We start from the raw sequence: 17,855 nt of genomic DNA, 5'->3' as shown, positions 1-17,855 counted from the left end.
ATGTGAAACGCAGCCTTTACCCCCCCCCCCGCGCCCCTTCGTTTTGAACTTAAATACTTCGGTGACTTTTCGATTTAAAACTTTCGTGACTGCAGGGATTCATCTTCTTGGTTATTTCGGTAAAGTCACATAGAATGGAAATAATAAAATAATAAAAATTAAACATTATAAAACAATTCTCACGACGTTTCACGACGTTTCGGCCACAACGCAAGCAGCCGTCCTCAGGTGGAGAACAGGTCTGTCGAGAAGACAGAGTCTGAATGACAGACCTGTTCTCCACCTGAGGACAGCTGCTTGCGTTGTGGCCGAAACGTCGTGAGAATTGTTTAATTATGTTTTATTTTTATTTTTTTATTATTTCCATTCTACGTGACGTTACCGAAAGAACCAAGAAGATACTTTGGTGACCTTTTTTCTTTGCCCCGCGTCGCTCGCTGACGCTGAATTCCAATGGCCGCCGCCCTAACTTTGCTATTACGTCGCCATTCCTTCTCGTGCGCTCGTCTCCGTGAGCGCTCGCCCCGCGATGCCATCCTCCCAGCCCCCCACCCCCCCCCAGCCCCCCACCGCCTTCCTCTGTGCCGTTACTTTATTCCGCTTGCCGTGGCGTGCGAGCTAACTGCCCGCCCCAACCCCCCCTCCGCGCGTGCTCTTCCCACAGAATTCGCTGCAGTTCATTAAGCACAACTGGAAGATGCACGGACGGCCCGTCTTCCTGGTCATCATTAGGGAAGATAACATCAGGTAAAGGGAAGCACCCCCCCCCCCCCCACCTCCCCTACACGTGTGGCACGCGCGCTTGGCACGCGCACGATCCCCTGCGTACGCACGCACACACGCGCCGCGTGTACGAATTTTATGTCGCGCTGCCACAAACAAAGACGAAAGATCCGCAGTGTAGCCTTCGCACAGAGTGTTTTGGTGCAAGTGCTGTCAACGAGCACCTATGAAGGCCGGCACGGCACACGTGGGTGTGGGTGGCCAGCGCCACGGAATATAACTCAGGTCGCCAGGTTCATAGCGCAGCACACGCACAGACAAAAACACACACAGACTTATCCTGGCATGCCTGTATGTACACATGCAGCTTAGAGCACGCACTCTTGCGTGTGCAGATACAGCGGCGCTAACAGCAGCTGCACATATATCCCAGCGCACGCCGAGGTGCGCGTGACGTGCCCTGCCACGTGCCGTGTCCATGCAGCCCTTTAAACCTCAGCCTGAACTATGCCCAGACCCACGAATGTAAATTGCGACCCACTTTGTTGGGTGGGACCCACGGTGAAGTTGGCTCCCTAATTGTCGTGCATCGTACGCTCGCCTCGGCAAAGTGCACCGTGTGTTCTATCAGGCCCTAGCGGAGCGGCCCAGAGAGTTGTGTGTTTGAGCCTTCTCTGTCGTCTGTTGGAATGGGTTTGAAGGAGCTGCACCTGCACCACCACCACTACTCGCAAGTGTAGGCCACTTGTAGGGATTATTTTGGGGTTTCCAATTCGATTGAAGGGCCACTAAGGGAACATCAATTCGGCAGTGCACATATTTGGCGACGGAGCTTATGCCTTTCTCCAGCGGGGTCTGCCTCAATCCCTTGTCCTTTAATTTCTCTGCCAGTGGGAGGCATGAAGGGCATTTTTTTTTCATGGATTCTGGGCTTAGCAGGTCAGGATGCCTAAACATCACAAGTGGCTTCGGGCCATTAGAGGGATCCACACAGTAGCCTTCAGTGACACCTTGTGTCACCCTTGCTGGTCTTACGATTCTAAGTGATCCAAGGCAACTTGAGTGAGTAGAATCTGTCTTTATGACCTACTTGTCTTCCCAGGTTGGGCCATCGTTTATGTTTTCCCAGAAGAATAAGCTCAATATGGATGACTTTCGTAATCAGGCTGCCTCTGAAAGGTCTTAACATTAGCTCAGTTATTTGGTTAATATCGATTCTCAAGCTCACAATGCGCGCATTAATTCAAATGGAATGTTTTTCACTTGTGTATATTGTACGTAGTGGCTTTGTGGGGCATCGGGATCCGCCAGTTGCCGCTACATTCACCGCAGTGTTTTTTCTAATAGAATTGACGAATGTAAAATTGTCACCCTGAAATGTGACACGTGGGGGTTTTAGTGAATGCTTGCAAATGACAATTCTGGATTCAGCCTCGAGGCATTTCTTTGTTCTCTGGATTGTAAAATTTCTCCAAAGAGACACTCCCAAAACTTGTTCCCGGTGTCAATAAGGTTACACGAATCTAATCACGCACGCGCACGCACGCACACCGGATTACAACACACATCCCCTGACTTCTCAACTTTAAACCACAGTGATCAAAGGTATGTTCTGTAATCCGGAGAATACGGTGTTCACTTTTCAGTGAATAGAATGAGAAAACGCTGTTGCTAAAATATCTCGATGAGTTTGCTTGTTGAAGTTATGTTATCGTAATTACACACAGCCATCACTGTCTGCTTTAGCCCGGTAGAAGGTCACTGGGAGAAGCTCAGGAATGCCTCATCCCATCGCTGTTTTCTGTCTGGGAAATATTTCACCGTGCTGGTCAGAGGGGGGCCCTCAATATGGAAAGAGTGATTCCCTGTGGAGCGTGGCTCGTAAAACAATTTCACCGCTGGCACATTGGCAAAAATACAAAACAGCTTAAATAACCTAACACCCCCCCCCCTCCTCCACTCCACTCCCCCAACACGTAAGCTCTCGAGCACACTCCGACGCAGGCGAACGGCCTAATACAAACCTGGAACAAATCAGGGTGGTTTTATGAGTACACTGGTATCCCCGGCTAGCTTGATGCGCCAACAAAAAAAAATCCGATTGGCTAATTAGTTTGAGTGTCTGACCGACACATTACCGCTAAATTGATCCACTGCTGCGTATGCCCCGTGAGGCAGCAGTCGAAGTGGGTGTCGTTTCGTGATGAGCGCCGAGCGTCATCTGGGCCCTTACATGGCAGCCCGCCGGGATGAAGCCTGACTCCTCAGCCAACGTACTCACTCACGGCAGCTCAAGATGCCAACGATTTTTACCTGAAGGAGCGATCTCTTCATTCTGTTTGACTCAGCCTGACAACACCGAATAAGTGAATGTGTCCCGAGTCTTAAAAATGTACACACAGATGTGTGTGTGTGTATATATGTTGTTCTTCTTGGTTCTTTCGGTAAAGTCACGTAGAACGGAAATAATACAAATAAAACATAATAAGATAAAAATTCTCAGGACGTTTCGACCACAACACAAGCAGTCGTCCTCAGGTGAAGAAACAGAGCTGTCGTAAAGACAATGTGTTTATGTTGTTGGCCACCCACCCCCGTGTGTGCCGTGCCGGCCTTCATAGGTGCTCACTAACAGCACTTGCCCCGAAAGTCAGTTAAAGGCTACATGGGGCATCTTTGTCTCTCATATACATTAGGAGTAATAGTGTAGTAACAACATGCTTGTCGACAATTTGTCAGTTAGATATTTTCTTGCACATGCGGCTTCACGTATTATTTTCAACAACGTTACAGAAACAAAGGCAACCGGCGTACTCGGTTATCAAGTGACTGACGCATTCAAAGACCATCGTTGTATAGACAGACAACCATTGTATACATCGACAACCGTTGTATTCATACATATGTAGTGACATAGTGCTGGCTGCTGGCGAAAAAGGGGAACTGCGGTGTACGGCAGTACTGAAGTCAGCACGCCATGATATACACTAGAGAGAAAAAATTGAATGAATTGGAAGAGAGATCACGAAAATGGAGATATAAATGTGGATGATGGTGAAAATATCATGTAATGGTGAAGCGTTAAACTAGGAGGGATCCGTGCAACAGAGCCTGCCGATTTTCTAAACATATTTACACGTGCTTTAAGAAGGAAGGTGAGTTAAATGATTACACTCTTTTTTTGTGAGAATTTCCGCAGACCTTTTCGAAACGCCGTTAATTATTCGCAAGGTTCGTAATTCTGTAATTGAGCGTGCTTAACGCGGCTGCCTTGTTTCATGTGTGTCTGTGCGAGATCTTGTTTACAGGTAACAAATGCAGCACGCTTAGGGTAGCACAAACTGCGAAATGATCATGCTCGAAAGCGTTCAATGCCACAGAACCAGATGCTCAAAAACACCCCACTCAATATCACCCTCCAGATGCACCCTGACTAACTGTATATAGGATAATTAATTGATTTACTCTTCTCTATGTTACCATCTGTGTATATGTGCGTGTGTACATACGTTTGTGGTAAATGTGGGGAGCGGTAAGTGCACTGCGCTATGAACCCGGTGACCAGAGTTCAATTCCCGTTCACGGCCAACACCAGTGACGATTATCTCAACCGGTCCTGGGCCTTTCCTAGGTCGACTCAGCCTCAAATAAGTACCTGGTGCAGTGTGCAAACATCACCACTCAGGAGGCAAAGGCAGGCGGGTGTGGCGCTGACCACCCAAACACCTCGTGTGCTGTGCCGGCCTTCATAGGTGCTCGCTAACAGCACTTGCCACAAAAAGTTTATTAAAGCTATACGGGGGGGGGCATCTTTGTCTTTGTGCGCGTGTGTGCTCGCGCGTGCGCAAAGGGGGAGCCGATTCAACCCAGTGCTGGACATGCTGGCCTCCTTCAAGCAAGGCAGCCTCGAAGGGGTCAAAGTTCGCATTGATCGACTACAGGTACGGCTCCACGCGGCTCGTCTAAAAACATGACTCCCTTGTTACCGTGGCGGGTGGCACGGCCACACGTTCCGCTGTGACCGCAGTGACCTCCCCGGACGTCGCGCCGTGAGCCCGAGATGTCGTAATTCAAGAGCGGCGGTGCAGGAGCAAAACAATGACGCCTTTTGCTTTGACACATGAGGCAGTGCTGCTTGCGAGGCCTCCCCAGTGCCAGTCACTGTTATTTTAAGAGCCGCTGTTGACCTCTGGGGCCACAGGCACAACAAGCACAATTTGAATCAATTTTTCATAAACACACTTCAGTCTCCTGTGCAGTACATATCTCAGGGCTTAGGCCCGTTACAAATGTGTACGCGAGAAAATAATCTTACACACATCCTTTTAAACGTAGTTGTTGTCTTTATTTTTGCTGCTTTCCAAAAGTTAGCAATGATTTTAAGTTTCGATTAAAGCTTTCGTGACTGCAGGGATTCATATTCTTGGTTCTTTGGGTAAAGTCACATAGAAGGAAAATAATAAAAATAAAACATTACAATTCCCACGACGTTTCGATTGCAACACAAGCAATCATCGTCAGGTGTGAAAACCTGATACTGTGGTTTTCATGGTTGTTTGCGCTCGCATTCATGTTCAGGAGTCTGAGGTAAATACATTCAGTTTAAATGTATAACATAAGTTTAAACATAAATCGATTGACTACCTTAAAGAGCATTTGTCCGAAATCATGACACTGCTGCTAAACCTGCAAGTGGCATATTTGAATTCAGGCAAAATTTGCAGAAATTATTTGGATACTTTGTTTTGCAACGAGAAATGTTATAGCTGCTGGGGTGCAACCGTTTGAGATTCTGGTCCAAACTGCCCCCCCCCCCCAATCTCCCACTTCGCCTCATTAGGTTGAGTGAGATTAGTGTGCAATGTCACCACGTCTGCTTTTCTGCTGCCCTCTTAATGTGCTCTCGGACGGTGGAAATGTTCCCAGAAACATGAAAATTCACTTTACCTGTACGTCCCCGTCATCGGTATTCAAGGCTAACTCGTTTTGGACACGTGTGTGATGCAATGCAATCGGCAAACTGTGACCAACGAAATTAAATTACATGTCACTGAATGTGGCCAAGTGCCTTGAGGTTAATACTGTGTTGGAGTGCTGAGGCAGTGCTGTTGAGCTTCTGGGTTCAAACCTCAGCAACCACCCTTAATTAAACCGAGTCTTTTTGTCCAATGTATGGTCTCAACACAGTGCACAAAAAACCCATCATATGAAATGTAGTTCATCTTCTTGGTTCTTTCGGTAAAGTCACGTAGAAGGGAAGTAATAAAACAATAAAAATAAAACATAAGAAAATAATTCTCACGACGTTTCGGCCACAACGCAAGCAGCCGTCCTCAGGTGAAGAATGAAACACCACCAAGCTTGGAGCGTATATTTAAGCTGGGTTGGAGGGGGGAAGAAGAGCGCCTTGACAAAAGAATTTGCATATCAAGATGAATTTAGCATATTTATGGGAAATGTGTAGGAGGTGGGCGGGGGGTTTCAAAGTCATATTATGCCCGTGCATTATGGCCGAAACGTCGTTATTTTATTATGTTTTATTTTTATTATTGTATTACTTCCCTTCTACGTGACTTTACCGAAAGAACCAAGAAGACGAATCCCTGCAGTCACGAAAGCTTTAAATCGAAAAATGAAATGTAGTTGTTCACTTACTTTGCGTTATCTCAGCTCAGCATAATTAGTTTTGATTGCCATGCCTATGAACCAATTTTTTTAAAGGAAAATATACAACAAAAAATGTGGCTAAAGATGCCTATTGAACGACTTCAGAAGTAGTTCTGTGACGTAATCTTCCGGCACAGTTTCTTGATGCAGGGTGGTGCATCGCAAGTCGAGAGAGAGTTTCAAATTGAACACTTGATGATTTCAATCGCGTGGGATTGCACCAAGAACGATTCTGAATTTAGTTGAGAAAAAAAGAAACAATAAAATTGGGCAACGGTGAGTTACATTCCTCTTACGGTGGCCCAGTTGTGCTCGCGATGTCGGTAACGAGAGTCAACCCCTTGAAACGGTACGCTTTGGAAATCGTGCCTCTTGATTCAATTTATTCAAGTCGGCCTGCGAAGGACAAGCAGTCTCTCACTCGATTTCCATCATTCACTGCCTCATGAGGCTTAGAGCAGTTTGAAGCGATGCCTCGCTTCGATGGTTTGATATTCGGTCGTGAAAAGCCTTTAGCCAGCCACGAGTGGGGAGATTCATGGGGTCAAAATGCGATCGGCGCATTGGCACATGGATATGCCGTCTTTGTGAACGTGACATTTTTGTCTGGTGGGTGGAGGGTTAATGACAAGAAATTTGGCATAAAGCTACCACGTGGCCCAACCCAATAAACAAATATGGATAATGTTTAAATTTCTGTGAATATTATTAGACATTCAGGAGATTCTTAGTGCTTTTAACATTGGCTGTTGTTGTTTTAAAATTGATTTTAAGACATTTCTAATCAGATTAGGCGGGGAAGGAAGACTGGTTTCTGCGGAGTTTTTTATATCCTTAATTATTGGGCTCATTGTGTGTCTTTTTAAGTCGGTCCGATCTCACGATGGGCTATGATTGGATAAGGTGAGATTTAATTTTTTTTCTGCAGCGATGGCTGGAGGTGTGGGAGAAGGCATGTCTGGGTATCTTCATCGTCACCTTAGTGGGGGTTCTGTGGCTGACACACTTGGGGATGTGAGTCAATTACGAGAGTGCTGTACCCGATCACTGGATGCAGCAGAGTTCACGGAAAGCTTGTGGTGAGGTTTATCTTATCTTCCAAAAACAAGTGGAAATAATTTCTCCCCCCCCCCCCACTATTCCTCAACAGACACTCATTTCTGGAGCAGCTATGGAGCAGCTCGACTTTTTGCGCATCAACGATGACGAACCGTACGTCACCCTTCTTCTTGTGTTGCATAATTTATTTATCCCGTTGGCATCTGTGTGTGTGTGTCTGTGGATAACCGAGAAATCGTCACACTTGCGCTTTGGTCCCAGGTTCTGAGACTAGAATGTGGCCTCATCTCCCCCCCCCCCTCCCCGGATATGCAAAACGGCGAAGGCAAAACACTCTCCAACAAGCGTGTCATTTGTTAATTTGCACGGACTCATACATTCCTTGACCTCACTTTACGAGAGTGGACAAGTGCGTGTCAGTGCCGTTGCCAGATTTGGAGTGCCACTCTTGATTTAACAGCATTGCCCAGTTGCTACTTGTAAATGTCTGCTGGTAATTAACGCCACTTTGAGGAGCTGTAGGCAATACTTCAGAGACGAAAGCTGGTAAAAGGCCGAACATATGAAGTGCAAGGCTGTTTATCATCAAAGACAAAAAAAGTCACCCTGTGCTGCCTTATAGATTTTTTTGGGAAATTACTGTTAACGACCACCTATTAATGCTGGCACCATGCCCAGCCATCCTTGTCTTGCACATGCTAATGTTTATACACTACACCGGGTACTGATTTTAGGCTGAGTCCAGCTAGAGGGGGCCCAGAACTGGGTTAGATATTACTCTTCCAAGGATATTGGCTGCGATCTGGAATCAAAGTCAGGTCACTGGATTCGGCGTGCAGTATACACACCGCCGCGCCAATGCAGTGGATATAAAAAGCACACGTATACACACATTGATAGTACATGCATTTTTTTACAACCCAGATTCCACTCCAAATACATTACCCGTAGCAATTAAGAGTCGTGAAATGTATTTCCCCGGTGCTCTATATTTCATGAGAATATTTGCATTAGAATTAAAACTGTCAGCGGGAGGAAGCACTTCTTTTTTTTTAAGTTGGCTCTGCCGCATCGTCATTAGAAAGCCGTGCCACACTCGGTCGCATAAGCTGTGGCATCGCAGCGGAGCGTGTGAGATAAATACATTGCTCAATGAGTAAACAAATAAACACATAAGCTGGGAATTTTACCAGTTAATATTTGTTTTTATCCATAATCCTCCACACCAACGCATAATGCATCGGTATATATGCAATTTTTTTGTTTTTGCTTTGAACAGGAGCCCCATTCTTTGTTTGGAGCGCTCAACATTTGGGAACCCTGGAGCAGTTGTGACGTGACCGTGAAGTTAAAACTGGTCCACAGTTTGCTTGTTCAAAGAAATGCTGCTCAATAATATTGGTCAGAAAGCGAATGGTTTGATGGAATAAAAATAAATGTTATCGCCATGTGGAGACTTAAAAAAGGGATCTGTTTATACGTGTCTACCGATGGAACTTCACACGATGAGCTTGCAAACTGCAAATTTCAACAGATTTAATCCCAAATCACACGTTTTGCTTTCGCATTTCATAGCACGCCAAGCGAGTCGCGTCTTATAGCAAAGAGCGTTCGGGCCCCCCCCCCATTTCAGACCTTGACCTTCCTTGTAGGCAGCTGGGAGGGGCCCTTCTCTGGCAGCACGGGGGCCATTAGGGCAGGGTGTTGTGTGATTCCCCACAGGCAGGGAAGGTGTGGGGGGGGAGGAGCCGTCCCCACGACTTGTTAAAATACGAGAGGCAAGGCTGCCTATGTTGGAAGCGGGAATCCCTTAATGGCCATCGAGCCCATGTTCAGCAAAGTGCTGCGAAGGCCGTGTCAAATTCATTTATCGTCTCCCCCGTCAGCGTCGCACCTCCGTGGTGTTTGGCCCATTATGTTCGCACCGCCCTGCTCGAATGCCGTAATGTTACGGGTGACGCTGTTAACGCTGCGCGTGACGATTGAGTTGTTGTCGTGGATGATCCGCACGCGCGCACCATCGGTCAGCCGCCGTATCGAACCACGTGGGAACATTGCGCGGCCGTCGTAGCTGTCTCTCAACACATCGGTGCGCAGTGAAGAGTTTGCCCAATGGCGTGACCCGCGGCCAGCGGTGCACAAACCGCGGATCGCCGTCGTGACGCCGTGGCCCGCTTCGGCCGTTCCCCCTCGCGGCACATCAGACCTTTTCCGCACAAGCGACTTGTCAATCAGTCCACCGGCCAAATGCTCGGACACGAACGTACGAACATTGCCGGTCAACCGCCCCCGCCGTGCTTGCTCGAGTGCAGGGAGGCAGCCGGGCGGTTGGAGAACTTTGCCGTCGTGTTCACTTGCACACAGCGAGGCACACCTCCATGTGTGACTCACGATACTGTGGGTATCACGTGAGCACGGTTGGCGACGCACAGTGCGAAAGAAGTTAAATCTATATATATACGTACGTACATCATGAAACGATCTTTATTTCCCCCCACTATGAAGTCAACATTAAAGGCCACGTGTCAAGATTAATTAAAGCGGGCCGTCGTGTGCTGGAGTCATGGCCCAAATGTACAGTGCCGGATTTGCAAATTATCCACAGCGGCTAAATTAGAATTCTTCCCCTGTCGGAGTTGGACATCCCCGTGCACCGTATCTACGCGTCTCGCTGGATTTAGCCGGCTTAAACATGTTTCGCAAAAGCAATACGGTTTTTAGTTCACTGCCAGATGTCACAAATACGAGACATAGTGCGTTATTTAAACTGCCAAAATATATATTGTATCTCGTGATGATAGAGAGAACTGGAGCCGTCCCTGGGAAAAAGAAGTAATTCATTAAAATAGTGCATTTAATAATACATTTCCTTAATGGGGGCACCTTTCACTGGTTCTCTAGCACGTGATGACTCCTTCCCTGTGTGAGCCACCAATCCTGCCTGCCCTCAAGCGACTGAATTATGTAGGAGTCTTTGGATAGCGGTCGTGTTTCACCATTCCCATTATTAACGTAGTCGGATAAAAAGTTGAAAAAAAAGGGTGCATCCCTGCAATTGCTGGCAGAAGTGACCTTCGCAATAGAGAGCTCTAGAGAGCCCCTTGATTGGGTGTTTGGCCTACTCTTCCACACTAGCCAGATGTCTTGGAAGAGGAGGGAGCACCCACAAATTGTCCCACGCATGTGACTTACAGTTCGAATATGTTGTTCCCAGTTATAGTCGAGTCAATGCTATTTTCGTCTGCCACTCAAAACGCATTAAAACTCAACATAACATTTTAATATTCAAAAAATAACAAAAAATATATATATTTATACATTTACATACTACCTACAGTTGTTGAAAATCAAAAATTAAAAGCAAGCATCATTAAAGCTCAACATACATTTTTTAAATATTCTAAACATTGACAAAAAAAATATATGCGTGTACATACTCCCTAGAGTTGTTGAAAATATAAAAAAAATGTAACCAAGCATCATTAAAACTGAACATTAAATTAAAATATTCGAAACAATGACAACAAAATATATATATATACATTTATATACTATCTACAGTTGTTGAAAATATGAAAAAGAAAAGCAATTTGTGGCGATGAGTCAGTTCTTTTATGCAAGTGCAAAGAGATGCGTTTTGAGTTGTGGCCTGAATAATAATAAACTTGCCACTGCCGTGGCGAGAGCTGCAAGCAGCGACCTCTGGATTACGAGTCCCTGTGTGCTGACCTTGCACCGGGGCAGCATGCAGCCAGTGCAGTGGGCCCTTCATAATTTGTGAATGCCCGCGATCAACTACACGCTCCCTTCTCCCCACACCTCCCATTGGCGCGGTTGGCTACGTACGGCGCGAAAGAGTTTCAACGTGCACATTCTCACGCGGCGCGCACGCTCCTTCCGTTTGTGGGCGCTTGCGGCGAGCAGGGTCCCCGAGTTCCAGAGGCTGGAGGAGCTCTCCGTGCCCAAGCACCTACGGGTCAAGCGCCAGTCGAGCACGCCCAGCGCCAGCGAGATGGAGCAGCAGGCCGACCTGTCGCCGGCCGAGTGGGCCGCCACCGACACGGCGCACATCCTCATGAAGCTCAGCGTGCGTGCGTGTGCGGTCCCTCTCGCGCGGTCCCCCCCCCCTTCCCCCGAGCAGCCGAACCCAGTCCGCCGCCACGTGCCCCTACCCTTCTTTACCCGCTCCCCTCCATCTGTGCACGTCCGCGCGACGTTTGTTTGACGTGCTGGTCGACCGGGGCCTGCGTTGGACAACGGTGGTAACCCGGATGCTTGGGGTCTTGTGGAGGCTTCTTTGTCCTGAGCTTCATTGTCACGAGGAAAGGGTTGTGAAAGAAGTTGGCTGGAATTTAATTTTGCATGATCTACGCCCTATTCCGCCATGCAGACTGGATAGGCGTTGCTACGTTCTTCTAGGCGACATTCCCATAGTGCATGGGGTCAGCTGCTGGGATTTTCTTTCTCCGCTTGCTTCTGTTCTGCGCCTCTTTCCTGGTCAGCTCCACTGTCGTCACATCTCGTGTTGAGTTTAGTTTGTTGTCCTTCCCCCGCACCTACAGTTAGCACGGTTGGCTACGTACGGTGCGAAAGAAGTTCAACATAAATACCATCTCTCTCATTCCACCCTTATCCTCCCATCTCACCCTGGGTTTCCACTACTGTCGTGTACAGGTGCCATCTTCATAGCCCTGCGAGTCTATGGGTCTGTGTGTGAGTCTATGGGTCTCGGTGTGAGTCTATGGGACTAGGTGTGAGTTTGTGGGTCTCTCTGCCTCTTCTCAACACAAGCCCAAACCATCTGAGGCTCGCCTCTGTTCGCTTTTCGACAATGTAAGTAATCCCTGCTGAGGCTCAACGTTGTAACCGAGCACTCATTCAATAAAACAATTGGCATACAAAGGGGGTAGTGGTACAGCCGGTGCTATACCACTGCATTTGTTTCCCCAAAGGCAGTGCTTTTGCAAACAGTGCAGGTTGCATACTTTAATCTGAGTCAGACTGGAAGAGACACAGGCCAGATTTACATTTCTTTTGCCATCAGTGTTGTTTACCGGCAGTAATAGAGCCAGGGTCCATGGGATCCATGGTGCGTTACACTCACAGCCAATGCTACACACATTCTATTATATTCTTAGGTTTTTTCGGTAAAGTCACGAAAAAACCTAAGAATATGATTCCTTGCAGTCACGAAAGCTTCAAATCTAGAATTCATGCTACACACAATACATATATGCAGGCACAAACAAGTGCAGTCACGCGCGAGTGGTACTGGCGTACAACAGAAGCGGGCGTCTGCGGTGCCCACAGCTGCGGAGATTTGATTGCCGGGAGCTTTGGGTTGTCAGCGCAGGCACTCTTATGTTGGTGGCTCAACCCACTGAGCCAACCAGCTGTCCCACTGAACATCGGTTTATCGTTGAGCAGGAATACGCTACGTCCGATTTTACTCGGCTTAATGACTTAAGCACATCCGTAGTATCAGCTTGTAAACAGATGACTCCCCCTCCACCCCCTTCCTCCCAGGAAAGACTGAAAATAACTAAATTAGAAAGCAACTGAATATGTACCCTGTGTGGATAAGTAATGCTCACAAATGAAAAGAAAATAACAAAGGAAATCTCCATGAAAAGAAACGCGTTCTGAAAAACAAGCCTCAATTTGCGTGGCTTCATAAAACAAATGTGTTTATAAGCGAGCTTCGACTTAGTTCTATCGGAAAGTTTGAAGAAAGTATACATCAACATTAAACTTGAATATGTTTTTTATGCTAAGTAGATGGGAGATAAAAAGCAATGTTTATTTTTTTGTTCCGAAGCTAAAAACCAGCAAAGAAAGTGGCACTGGATTCATACAAACTATTATGAGCTTGTTAGACCCATGAAATTCACAAATCTATCTTGCAGAGTATAAGCTTCGTATCGTAACGTTAAGGGTCTAATTCTAGATTTGAAGCTTTCGTGACTGCAAGGATTCATACTCTTAGGTTTTTTCGGTAAAGTTACGTAGGTAAAAAATAATGGAAAGAAAATAATAATAAATGAAAATAAATCAATTAAATCACGACGTTTCGGAGGCAACACAAGTTTCCGTCTTCAGGTGGGACCATCACAGCCAAATTTAATAATAATAGTTCAATTTGTAACGCGCGCAAATTTGCAGACGTAGTGGCCGCAACTCAGAGGTGCGGAGCCAAGCTCAGAGTCGCTCAAAAGCGTGATTGTAGAGGTGAGTTTTTAAGTCTCTCTTGAAGGAGGCGATTGAGGTGATGCTGCGAATGTGCAGAGGGATATCGTTCCAGAATGTTGGGGCTGCCAAATTGTTGGGGCTGCTAAATTTAGCTGTGACGGTCCCACCTGAAGACGGAGGCTTGTGTTGCCTCCGAAACGTCGTGATTTAATTGATTTATTTGAATTCATTATAATTTTATTTCTATTATTTTTTACCTACGTGACTTTACCGAAAAAACCTAATAGTTACGGGCCTATTTATGAGCACGTGTCTGGGTGCGTTAGGGAGACGCTCAACACTCCCACGTTATGTTCAACGTCGCGCTTGCCGGTTTTAATTTCCCCGTTAAACTGAAGCGCTGCAACTTTACAGACAATCGCTCAATATTTACGTGGTTCTCAGTGGGGTTCCACATACATTACAGTCACTGCACATAGAGCATGCAGAGAGGAACCTGTGAAATGTTAACAGATTACAATTACATTTTCAGCCCGTGACTTTGACACCAAACAACACATTGAGAGGAGGGTGTAATCCAGGGAAACTGAAACTTTGCATTTCCACATGCAAAGTGAGTTACGCCCTAGAATGCGTGCGCGTACATTAGGTTCTGCGCAGTCAGGCGAAGACCCCATTTAACCAGCCTGCCTCTATTGCAAGGAAGACCTGGGGGGGGGGGGGGTTGGGGGGGGAGGGAATATATCATCGCTGTAACAATTTAGCCTGCGATTAAATCGCACACCGGATCACACCCCCCTGAAATCTCGTCAGGTTTCCTGGGTGGCTGGCGCCGGCTCAAACCTGGTTGCTGTAGGCTGCTTCGGGGATCAAATGTTATACCGTACTACGCTCCAACGTCTACGCCGCCCACCGTCACCAACCAACACCTACGCACGTGGTTGAGGATTGCCAATAAACCGCCACGAAGTCGTTCGGCGTGAGGAGGCCGTCATCCAGCAGTGGATTCACAGGGCCGTACGTGCACGAGACTGTCAAGTAACAAAAAAATGTACGGCGAGCGAGTGAAGTGGTCTTTTATTTGTTCCTTCTCCCCCCCCCCCCGTCTCCCTACAGGACGTCAGCTGTCTGGCCAGCCAGGCCATGCTGCTTGGAATTCTTCTGAAGCGGGAGGGGGCCGCTTTCATCACCGGGGAAGGTGAGCGATCGCCGCCGCCGCCGCCGCCGCGCGAGGTTTTCGCTGCCAAGCCCGGGGTCGTCCCCCCCCCCCTCCCCCCCATCTTATCTCCGTCGGTCGCCACGCCCCGCGGCAGGCGTCCCCGGCCAGCTCATTATTCCGCCCGCTGAGCAATTTTTCACCGTTAAAATGAACGACGTGCGAGTGTGGCCGAGAGGTGTAAGTTTGTCGTCATCGGCGCGTGCCGCCTTCTATGACGGCGGGCCTCGGAAACGCGGTCGTTGACGACGACGACGACGGCGATGGAGGTTGAACGCTCGATTGAAAAGTGACGCTTGCTCGGAATTGCATCGAGAGATGGAAGAGCGCTTCCGACCGGAGAACATGCGTGGGGTCACAACGTCGTTCTCAGTTTGGGCGAGTGGGTTTGGGCAGGGCAAGTCGCAAGAAGCGGAGGGAGAGGGGGGGCGGCAAAAGGAATGGAACGCATCCGAGAGGGCGTCCACCGAGCGATGAAGATGGAATGATGAAATCGACAAAGTGTGCAGGTGAAAGCTGGATTGATGCAGCGCGAGATCGCGAGAGATGGAAATGGCTTAGGGGGAGCGGGGAGGTGAGGGTGAGTGGTGGGGTGGGAGCCTTCATCCAGCAGTGGATTGATCATGGCTGATGATAATGAATTTGGATGGTGTGTAAACAGATGTACCTTGTGCAGGTGAAATGAAAGGAGTTGGGGGTGGGGGGATAGCTCGCAGCAGCCAATCACGTTGAGTTGAATTCATCTTATAGCTCGTGCCGACTTGGAGCAGCATGCAGTGTGGTTGGTGATGAGTGGCTTCCGTAAACGGGTGCTTGTATAATATTTCTGCATCAAACATTTGCATGCCCTTTGCTTAATTCGTACGACGCCCTGTGGTTTCGCACGGACCTTGTGTAATTATTGCTTCTAATCGTGCATAAATACGACAGGCTGATGGGAACGTTTGGAGAATGGCACGGCGAGAGCGGACTGTGTGTGCAACATGCGCGCTCTGCTATTTTCATTTGTCAACATTGTATGAGCAGTGCTAAAAGGACGGCGCTTTGAAGTGGGCGCCGAGTATTAGGTCGGTACAACATGTCTCGGTGCCTTGTTCTCAAAAGATTGGAGCTGCTCTTGCCGTGCGCATACAAATCTCATTAACCCTGTGTACACATTCTCAGAGAAATGTGCGGATGTTTCTATCCATTGGCAGCAAAAACTAATGAAAGTAGCCTAAAAAAACAAATCTACCACGGATTGTACGGTTAGTGTTCTTCTAGCAGAGATATTTGGGTTGGTTCGCTTGCAATATTCTATGCAATTCTCTCCGACATTACAAGCACGCTGTCTTTTTCAGCCAACTGTGCTGCTCTTTGTAATCCCTTGCTTCGATTCACACGTGCCATCATCAACGTCATCATGAGACTTGATCGAAGCACTTCTGGATACGGGCCCTCCCCATGTCAATTCCATTCATTCCTCATGTGGTCTCGCGATGCCGCAATCCTCATTGCGTCAGCACATCAGCTGATCCCATCGCTCCAGGTCTGCCTTTGTCTACCTATCAGGCGGAGTGTTTCTCTCCTTTGGCTGTCATTCTGTCTCCAGTCTTGTCCGTCGTCACTTCGAGCGATGCGTCCTACCCAAGCCCGTTTTATTTTCTTAAACCGTGAACATGATGTCTCTAATTTTATATGTGTTCTCCGATCCATATTTTCCTCTCTCTCTCTCTGTTTGGAAGGCAAAGTTCCAGCTGCCTCTGTCCATGTCTCTTTGCATGTTTCAGCTGTTGTTCCACTTGCGTAAACGAATGAACTAAAGAACACGCCACGGCAGCTACGCACACACGCCCGTAAATTGGAGCGCTTGCACGTTGGCGTGGCTCACGTTTATCTTTCTGCACAATGCATCTCTCTCCCTTTTTTCTTTTAAGTTTTCCTCCCCATAGCTTGCAGCGAAATGTTCACGTTTCATTACGCCCATAATACCGAGGCACGCTGGCACACGTGAATGCCTCGTTTATCAGCCGTGCCAGCCCGCTCTGCGCTAATTGAAAAAAAAAAAAGTGCCGGTGTGTCATGGAGCCCGACGGCTCGCGGAGTTTGATTTACGTGGCTCTTTTGAGGCGTAGCGCTCGGAACGGACCAACTCCGGGGCCGCCCCGGTCTCGCCGCCACGAAGGCTGTGTAACGGTGTCGCTCGCGCCGCCGTTTCCCCGTCTCTGTCTCCGATTGCAGGCACGGTGATGGATCACTTGGAAAGAATCTACCGCGCAGCCGGGAGTCGCAAGCTCTGGTTAGTGGCATTCTTATAGGTGCCCCCCCCCTCTCCCCCTTTTGAGGGACGTTTACAATCTGTTTGCGTAATAGAATGGTGAGGTTTTATTGCGGCGGTGGTGTTCGCCTCAAGTGAGAAATGTTCCCGTCTTTTTTCATCTCCTTTCAACTTAGCGGAAAAGATTGAAATTAATTTAAACGGCTGCGGGGGGTGGGGGTGTAGGGAGGGCATTGCGTAAACATTTTCAATTTCAACAGAAATTCCTGGGATTTCAATTTTTTTAAAATGCGCCCGGCAAATGGGCGCAAGGCGTCAAGTCGTTTGGCGTCGGTAACACGAAGGTGGAGAAGTGACGTTGCGTTGGTGCCGTTGTTGCCGTTGTTTCACGAGTTGAACGACCCCCAACTGGGTTCTTCGCAAGGCATCCTGAGCTCATGCGGAAAAATCAAACCGCAAACCGACATTTTTTTAAATTTGAGATCCTCCCAAACTCAACGTGGCTTTCGCATCAACAAGAATGGCAGTTTGGGATGTGGCGCTTCTCTCCGTCAACATATTGACTTGATTAAATAGACAGTAATGAAAGTTTACCAATGCAAATATTAAGTGAATTGACAAAGAAGATGCCTGAGTGATAGAATGCCATGTCTTACCTATTAGTAGCTCTATTTAAAAGCCTACAGCAAAGGAAAACAAATAACAACCAAATGAGGGCTATCAAATATATTTCACCCATGGGCT

General features: G+C 47.7%; 1 protein-coding gene across 4 annotated transcripts in view; it reads left to right on the top strand.

Moving 5' to 3' along the window:
- PHKB (phosphorylase kinase regulatory subunit beta) overlaps positions 1–17,855 on the top strand; it is a 204,201-nt gene that overhangs the window by 158,152 nt on the left and 28,194 nt on the right. For all 4 annotated transcript variants that reach the window (XM_078606541.1, XM_078606542.1, XM_078606538.1 and 1 more), the window contains 6 exons: positions 665–747; positions 4,574–4,664; positions 7,541–7,602; positions 11,374–11,536; positions 14,755–14,836; positions 17,075–17,132. In XM_078606541.1, coding sequence (XP_078462667.1) covers positions 665–747; positions 4,574–4,664; positions 7,541–7,602; positions 11,374–11,536; positions 14,755–14,836; positions 17,075–17,132 — 539 coding nt within the window. The remainder of the gene's footprint in view (positions 1–664; positions 748–4,573; positions 4,665–7,540; positions 7,603–11,373; positions 11,537–14,754; positions 14,837–17,074; positions 17,133–17,855) is intronic.

This window comes from Lampetra planeri, chromosome 26 (genome assembly GCF_965212315.1).
Source record: "Lampetra planeri chromosome 26, kcLamPlan1.2.h2, whole genome shotgun sequence".
NCBI classification, from domain to species: domain Eukaryota; kingdom Metazoa; phylum Chordata; class Hyperoartia; order Petromyzontiformes; family Petromyzontidae; genus Lampetra; species Lampetra planeri.
This window is presented reverse-complemented; position numbering and strand designations above follow the sequence as displayed.